Source organism: Cinclus cinclus, chromosome 2, assembly GCF_963662255.1.
Source record: "Cinclus cinclus chromosome 2, bCinCin1.1, whole genome shotgun sequence".
Lineage (NCBI taxonomy): Eukaryota > Metazoa > Chordata > Aves > Passeriformes > Cinclidae > Cinclus > Cinclus cinclus.
In genome coordinates, this window is record NC_085047.1 from 117,497,635 (window position 1) to 117,504,622 (window position 6,988).

Genomic DNA, 6,988 nt, shown 5'->3' on the forward strand with positions numbered 1-6,988 from the left:
GGCAAAGGCAGGGTGATTTTCTGTGCCCCCGCTCAAGCTGCCAGCCCAGCCAGCCATCCCCCCAGCCCTCCATCCCCTCAGGGACACACAGAGGCACGGGCACTTCACAGGATGAGCTTTATTTGGCTGTTAGAAGCTGTTGGCTCCAGCATGGCAGGACTCTGCAGCGCTGCCAGGGCGCTCCTGCGGCTCCTTAGTGGTACTTGCGGGCCAGAGCGTGGGCAACCACACGCACCAGCTTCTGCCAGGCAGCCTGGCAGTCGGGAGTGAAATCCTTGCCAAAGTGGGCGGCCAGGACGACGACCAGGATGTCACCCAGGAGCTGTGGGGACAGGAGCAGCCCCAGGTTAGCAATGCCCCGTCCATCCCCACACAAGCACCCACACTGCACCCAGGGAAGCCTCCAGGAAACCTGTACTCTTGAAAACCTCCCCCAAGTCTTTTCTAAGATGCACCTTAAATTTGGTCACTGCTCTTACACTAGAGGTTCAGGTTCTGCTACCGTGTGGGAAGAGTGACCAAAAACTCTCCAGGGCTTTTTGGGCTACATTTTTCTTTGTCTCTTCTGGCTTTGTTTTGGAGTTTCTCTCAAGCAGAAGTCCCACCCGGGCACAAACAGCGAGATCATGCTGACACAGGGGGATTTCTGCTGCCCCAACCCAGGGACAAATGCTGGGGCTAATTCCACTGAGATACTCTGAGGTCCTTTGCAGATCCTCTTTTGCTTTTGGCATCCAGCCGCCACCTCCTGCTCCTCACTCATCTCTCTGTTCTCCTCTGTGCCAAACTTTGCTCTTGCTCCTTCTCTTCCCCCTCAGCTCAAACCTCTTCCTTCTCACCAACTGCTGCCTCTTTGTTCTCCCCCTCCATTCCCTCACTGAAACCACATCCGTTCCAGTCCCCTGCCCGCCCTCACCTGTCCCCTGCCCGCAGCCCCTGTCACCTCTCAGCCTGCACGGTGCCCTCTCACCTGGCAGCACTGGGTCCCTCCCCTCTCTGTCCCTCTGCGTCTCCCCTGATGCCAGCCCCCAGCCCCTCTTCCTGCCTTACCCTTTACTGAGTAGATCCCTCCCCTGCTGGGGACCAGGGTCAGGGGACACTGCAATGGGGAGGGTGAGTCAGGGGCACAACTCACCCTGAAGTTCTCGGGGTCCACGTGCAGCTTGTCGCAGTGCAGCTCGGACAGCTGGGAGAAGGTGTTCTTGATGCTGTCCAGGTTCTTGACGGCCTCCCCGAAGGAGGTGAGCACCTTCTTGCCGTGGGCTTGCACCTTGGGGTTGCCAAGGACGGCAGTGGGGCTGGACAGGTTCCCAAAGGAAGCGAAGAACCTCTGGGTCCAGGGGTAGACGATCAGCAGCCTGGGGAGAGACACAAGCAGACACAGTCAGATCAGCGCTGCCGTGGCTGGAGTGGTTCCCCTCTGCATTGCAGCCCAGCACGTTCCCAGCACGTTCCCAGCAGGTTCCCAGCACGTTCCCAGCAGGTTCCCAGGGCTGCACCTACCTGGCCAGGGCCTCGGCGCCGCACTCGGCCACGTTGACCTTGCCCCAGAGGCCGGTGATGAGCTGCTTCTCCTCGGCTGTCCACTGCACCATGGTGTTGGCTGGAGGTTTGCGTGGGCTACGGAGGAACGCTGGGCTCTCGCTCCCGAAGGATCGCACGCTGGGGAGCCGCTCTCCCAGCCCTGCTTTTATCCCCTGTGCCAGGCCCCTCCTCTCCCCTCTGCACCCCTTCATTGGCTGCGCCCCCGCTGGGGCCCCCGGCCCTGGCACCCGGGAGGGGGCACAGCCTCAGGGTGGGGCCCCAGGGCAAGGTGCCCAGATCCAGCGCAGGGCTTGGCTGGCCCCCCGTGCTCCCCATCTCTGGTTTCCAGCCCTGCTGCACGGTGACATTATCTCCAGGCGGGGTCCCGGCACGGCCCCGTGCGAGTTCTGCAGCAGCTCCCCAGGGAAGGTGCACACTTGGGGCTCTCGGGTTCTCCCTCTGAATGCACCGGTTTCTCCTTCTCCTCTCCTTGCAGGACCTGCCAGGCTTTGGGCTCTCCCTTTGTTTCCCATCAGCTCTCCAGGACTTTGACTGACTCCAGGATGACACTGCTGAAACCACAGCAAGACCTTGCAGCCAAGAGGGAGCTCCTGTCCCAAAGAACCCCTTGGCAAAGGTCAGGCAGGGCTGGGAAGGAGATGTTATAACCCAGGGAAAACCTCCTGCCTTCAGGGTGTTGGCTCACAGGGCATGAGGAGAGCTGGGATTACTGGGATTCCACAGAATCCCAAATCCCTGAGGCTGGCAAAGCCCTCCCAGCCCACGGAGTCCCAGCTGTGCCCCACGGCCACCTTGTCCCCAGCCCAGAGCACTGAGTGCCACGTCCAGGTGACACCTGCAGGGATGGGCATTGCAAACCTCCCTGGGCAGCTCTTGCCAAGGCCTGAGCACCCTTTCCAGGAAGACAAAACATCTGCCCAGATATGCAGCCTGAGGCAGTGCCTGAGCCAGGGATTCAGCAGCTGGATGATCAGTGGTTCCTGAGAAGTGGGAGAGGCAGCCAGGTCTCCTGGGGCTGCTCTGCTGCTCGTGCCTGCTCCTGAAGGGAGGAGGAGAGGTGCAGGGGACAGGGATGGAGCTCATGGGGCACGGGAATGCCCTGGTGGGGTCTACATGGCCTAGGAGCAAAATGTTTATATTTGTTGCTGCTCACTGCAGGAGGGGCTCGGCCAAAGGACCCTGGCCAGCCTGGGGGTGACGCTGTGCCCCAGCCTTCTGCAATCAACACTTGGTGTTCTGTGGAATCACAGAGTCCCAGGCTGCTTTGGGCTGGAAGGGACCTCAAATCTCATCCACGCCCATCGCCTGCCACAGGCAGGAGCACCTCCCACTAGCCCAGCTTTGTTCCAAGTCCCATCCACCCGAGTCTTGGTGGTTGTGTCTGTTCTGATCTGCCTTCGCTAATCTAAGAATGACAATGACCAAAAAAACCCCAAGCCAGCAAAGGCCCACATGCAGGAAGTGACAAGCCATGGCCCCAGTCTCCATCACTCCTCCCTCTGCACATTTTTGTAGTTCTACTCCACTCACTCTGTGAATGTCTTAAAGCATTAAACCAAGCAATGTTACCTGATGTCTCCAAAAAGTGCCAGCGTGTCTCTGTCAGTATTTTGTGGTGTTTACTTGAGTTTTGTCCTGAACATTCCCCTGGGATCTCCACCTTAGACAAGTTTCACTTGCATGAAGGAGATTGTGGTCCATGCTATTCCATGTAATCCCATGTAATCCAATGTAACCCCATATAATCCTGTGTAATCCCATGTAATCCCATGTAATCCCATGTAATACCATGTAATCCTGTGTAATCCCATGTAATCCAATGTAATACAATGTAATCCAATGTAATCCAATGTAATCCAATGTTATCCCATGTAATCCCATGCAATCCCATGCTATCCCATTTTATCCCATGTTATCCCATGTCATCCCATGCTATCCCATGTTATCCCATCTAACCCCATGCTATCCCATGTTATCCCATGTAATCCCATACTATCCCATGTAACCCCATGCTATCCCATGTTATCCCATGTTATCCCATGTTTGTGAGCATTTGCTCCCCCAGCCACCCTGTCCCTCCCTCCCCATTCCCACAAAGAGCCAGACATCTCCTGGTGGCTGGAGCAGCTGGTGTTTATTGGGTGATTAGAGCCCAGCAGAGCCCGAGGAGTACCCGGGGGTGTCTCCATGTGCCAGGGGGCTCAGTGGTACTCGTGGGCCAGTGCGTGGGCCACCACACGCACCATCTTCTGCCAGGCAGCCTGGCAGGCGGGAGAGAAGTCCTTGCCGTAGTTGGCAGCCAGGACCACGATGAGGATGTCACCCAGGAGCTGGCATGGAGGGGAAGAAGCCATCAGCTGGTGCTGCCCTGCATCCCTCCCCATGTCCCACTCCACCCTCTGGGGAGGTCACAGCAAAGCAAGGAGCAGATTGATCCCGGCCCCGTGCAGGGCACCGGGCTCCTGGCACAGCCCGTGCCAGCTCTGGCATGCCCCGGGATCCCTGGGTGTGCTGGATCCTCCCCCCAGCACCTTCCTGTGCCTGCTGTGCTTGTCCTCCCTCAGCTCCCACCGGGTTTAGCCCTTCCCTCCCCACCCTGGGCTCAGAACCCTCCTGCCAAAGTGCCTGTGCTTTTTTTCCCTTCTGCTGTAACCGCTCCCTCCCATCCAAGCTCAGCTCTTCCCTCAGCTCTTCCCGTCTCAGTTCCTTCCCTTCTGGCAGCTCCAAGATGTTTCTTCTGGCCAGCACACATTTGTCTCTGCATTTCTGCCCATTTTCCTGGCCTGCCTGGCTGCCTCCTCTCACAGATCCCAGCCCCAGAACTCCTCTCTGCTCCCCCCAAATTGACTTTCCTTTGCCCTCCAGTGCCCCTACCCTCCACAGGCTCTCAGGCAGCCCCAGGGTTTCTCTCAAGGTCTCACTGACTGTCAGACCCCTCCGAGATCCCTGGAGCACCTCCCGAGCCTGGACCCTCTGCCCAGCCAAGGCTGGACCTAAGCATGGCTCACCCTGAAGTTCTCGGGGTCCACGTGCAGCTTCTCACAGTGGAGTTTGCTCAGCTGGGCAAAAGATTTCTTGATGCTGTCCAGGTTCTTGATGGCCTCCCCAAAGGAGGTGAGCACCTTCTTGCCATGGGCACGGACCATGGGGTTGCCAAGGATGGCCGTGGGGCTGGACAGGTTCCCAAAGGAGGCGAAGAACCTCTGGGTCCAGGGGTAGACGATCAGCAGCCTGGGGAGAGATGTAGGGACACAAACAGACACAGAGATATTGATGTTGTAGGGGCTGGAGTGGTTCTCCTCTGCAGGGGCAGCTCCGCAGGTTCCCAGGGCTGGACCCACCTGGCCAGAACTGCACCCACCTGGCCAGAGCTCATGTACCCACCTGGCCAGAGCCTACGTACCTGGTCAGAGCCCACGTAACTGGCCAGAGCTGGGCCTAACCTGGCCAGAGCTCACATACCTGGCCAGAGCTCACCCACCTGGCCAGAGCTCACGTACCTGGCCAGGGCCTCGGCGCCGCACTCGGCCACGTTGACCTTGGCCCAGAGGCCGGTGATGAGCTGCTTCTCCTCAGCTGTCCAGTTCACCATGGTGCTGGCTGGAGGTTTGTCTGGGCTCCCTGAGCAGTGCCGAGGACGTGGCTCCCGAGGCTGCCGCCGGGATTTTTATACACGGCTTGGCCTAATCTCAGTCAGGAGCCAATGCTCGGGGCTGGGGAGGGAGCGGGGCTGCACAGGGGCAGATAGTGGCTTTGGACGCTGGCCAAGGGGGAGAGAGGTCCTTTCTCCTCTGCCTCTGACAGGACAAGCATCCCCTCGGCCCCGAGCACAGGTGGGGCTGCCAGCACGGCTCCGGCCCACCTGGGACCCCAGGATGGCACGGGCAGTGTGTCTGCTGGGGACACCAGCCCCTCCTGCCAGTGAATCCTTCCAGGGGCTTTGCGCAAGGAATTGTGGAATCCCAGACCAGTCTGGGTTAGGAGGGACCTTAAATCCCATCCAGTGCCACCCCTGCCATGGCAGGGACACCTTCCACTGTTCCAGGCTGCTCCAGCCTGGCCTGGGACACTGCCGGGTCATCCAGAGAGTCTCTCCAGCAGCTCCATTAGTGCCCCAAGGCACTCACCAGCTGACATAAGATGAAAACATGAGTTTAAACTCCCTGAGAAAGAACTCCAAGGGCTTCTAAATTTGGAAATTATTGAGCCATGGGGAGATTTGAAGGAAGTCTGCTGTGCTGGGCTGGCCCAGAGGCTGTTTGCACTGGCCCAGGACACAGTCAGTGACACAAGCTCCCAGTGAGGCAGAGACAGCCCCAAAGTGCCTGGAGGATGGCAGGGTGAGCCTGGGCAGGGCTGCACCAGCTCTGAGCCATCCTGGACCCTGTGAGAGCTGGCAAAGAGCAAAGGCAAGCACAGCCCAGCCAGCCCCAGCCTTGGGCTCTCCCTGGTGCTTCATTCACTTCTATAAGAAAGAGTTAATTTTAACTACGTGTTAAAATAAAGCCCACTGCTTTCTGCTGAGGAGACTGGCTGGGAGGTTTTGGGAGCTTGAGCTCCCTGCACAAGGATTGCCTGCTCAGGGGACACAGGCTGGGAGGGAAATGCCCTCTCAATGTGCTGAGCAGGGCAATTCCTGCAGCTCTTTTTGAGTCTGCAGAGCCCAAGGGAGATCTCCTTCCCTGCAGAGCAAGCCCAGCAACCCCCTACAGCTCATTGCCAGACAGAAACCAGGCTCTGCTCTCAGCCTGGGGTGGATTTTTACTCAGGATCCTTCCCTCGAGCATCCTTCCAGCTGGCTGCTGCCTTTGGTGTCGGTGGAAGATCTCTGAACTCCTGGTATCACAGAACTATGGAATGGTTTTGGTGGGAAGGGATCTTCATCTCGTTCCTCCATAGGCAGGAGGAACCTTGTGCTAGCCAAGTCTTTGGTCACACACTTTTCCCCTTCCATGGACAAGAGCCTTCCCTTTCAGAGACAAACCATCCCAAGGATAGCCAAAGGCAGCTCCACGAGGGCCTTTGTGCCCCAGGCAGGGTTTACAGGTCCCTGATTGCAGCAGTGTCCCTGCCAAGCTTTACAGAGCCCTTATCAGCAGCTGTGGCATCTGTGCCCAGGCTCTGCCCTGGAGCCAAGCCAGCCTCCATCTCCTCCAGAACACACAGGACCCTGTGTCTCAAATCAGGAGGACCTGAGGGTGTCTTTGTTCCTGTTTTAAAATCCCAGAAGGTTGGGGCTGGGAGGGACCTCAAATCCCACCCAGTGCCACCCCTGCCATGGCAGGGACACCTTCCACTGTCCCAGGCTGCTCCAAACTCCAGTGTCCAACAAGGCCTTTTGATCAAATAAATACATAAGTAGCAAACTGTGGAGGGGTAAATTTCTGCCTGATCACTGGATCTCTACAAATTTATATCTTTGAAAATATCCCAGGAGAAGAGG

General features: G+C 58.0%; 2 protein-coding genes and 1 long non-coding RNA gene across 3 annotated transcripts; 1 reads left to right on the plus strand and 2 right to left on the minus strand.

Annotated features, from left to right (window-relative positions):
* Positions 1-100: 100 nt before the first annotated feature.
* LOC134041441 (hemoglobin subunit beta) lies at positions 101-1,668 on the minus strand. Its single transcript, XM_062488252.1, has 3 exons — positions 1,504-1,668; positions 1,136-1,358; positions 101-322 (listed from the first exon to the last, which is right to left on the minus strand). The coding sequence occupies exons 1-3, from the start codon at positions 1,593-1,595 to the stop codon at positions 194-196; spliced, it is 444 nt and encodes a 147-aa protein (XP_062344236.1). The 5' UTR covers positions 1,596-1,668; the 3' UTR covers positions 101-193.
* Positions 1,669-1,745: 77 nt separating this feature from the next.
* On the plus strand, positions 1,746-3,118 carry LOC134041442 (uncharacterized). Its single transcript, XR_009932999.1, has 2 exons — positions 1,746-2,161; positions 2,704-3,118. It is a non-coding gene; the product is annotated as an uncharacterized LOC134041442 (long non-coding RNA).
* A 542-nt stretch (positions 3,119-3,660) lies between these two features.
* On the minus strand, positions 3,661-5,204 carry LOC134041443 (hemoglobin subunit beta-like). Its single transcript, XM_062488253.1, has 3 exons — positions 5,046-5,204; positions 4,554-4,776; positions 3,661-3,875 (listed from the first exon to the last, which is right to left on the minus strand). The coding sequence occupies exons 1-3, from the start codon at positions 5,135-5,137 to the stop codon at positions 3,747-3,749; spliced, it is 444 nt and encodes a 147-aa protein (XP_062344237.1). The 5' UTR covers positions 5,138-5,204; the 3' UTR covers positions 3,661-3,746.
* Positions 5,205-6,988: the final 1,784 nt, after the last annotated feature.

Bases quoted from the DNA above. Each gene is read 5' to 3' on its own strand.
- LOC134041441 (XM_062488252.1), bottom strand. From the start codon at position 1,595: ATGGTGCAGTGGACAGCCGAGGAGAAGCAGCTCATCACCGGCCTCTGG. The intron at 1,359-1,503 runs GTAGGTGCAGCC...GTCTCTCCCCAG, and splicing joins GGCGCCGAGGCCCTGGCCAG to GCTGCTGATCGTCTACCCCT. The intron at 323-1,135 runs GTGAGTTGTGCC...CTGTCCCCACAG, and splicing joins TGGACCCCGAGAACTTCAGG to CTCCTGGGTGACATCCTGGT.
- LOC134041443 (XM_062488253.1), bottom strand. From the start codon at position 5,137: ATGGTGAACTGGACAGCTGAGGAGAAGCAGCTCATCACCGGCCTCTGG. The intron at 4,777-5,045 runs GTACGTGAGCTC...ATCTCTCCCCAG, and splicing joins GGCGCCGAGGCCCTGGCCAG to GCTGCTGATCGTCTACCCCT. The intron at 3,876-4,553 runs GTGAGCCATGCT...CCTCCATGCCAG, and splicing joins TGGACCCCGAGAACTTCAGG to CTCCTGGGTGACATCCTCAT.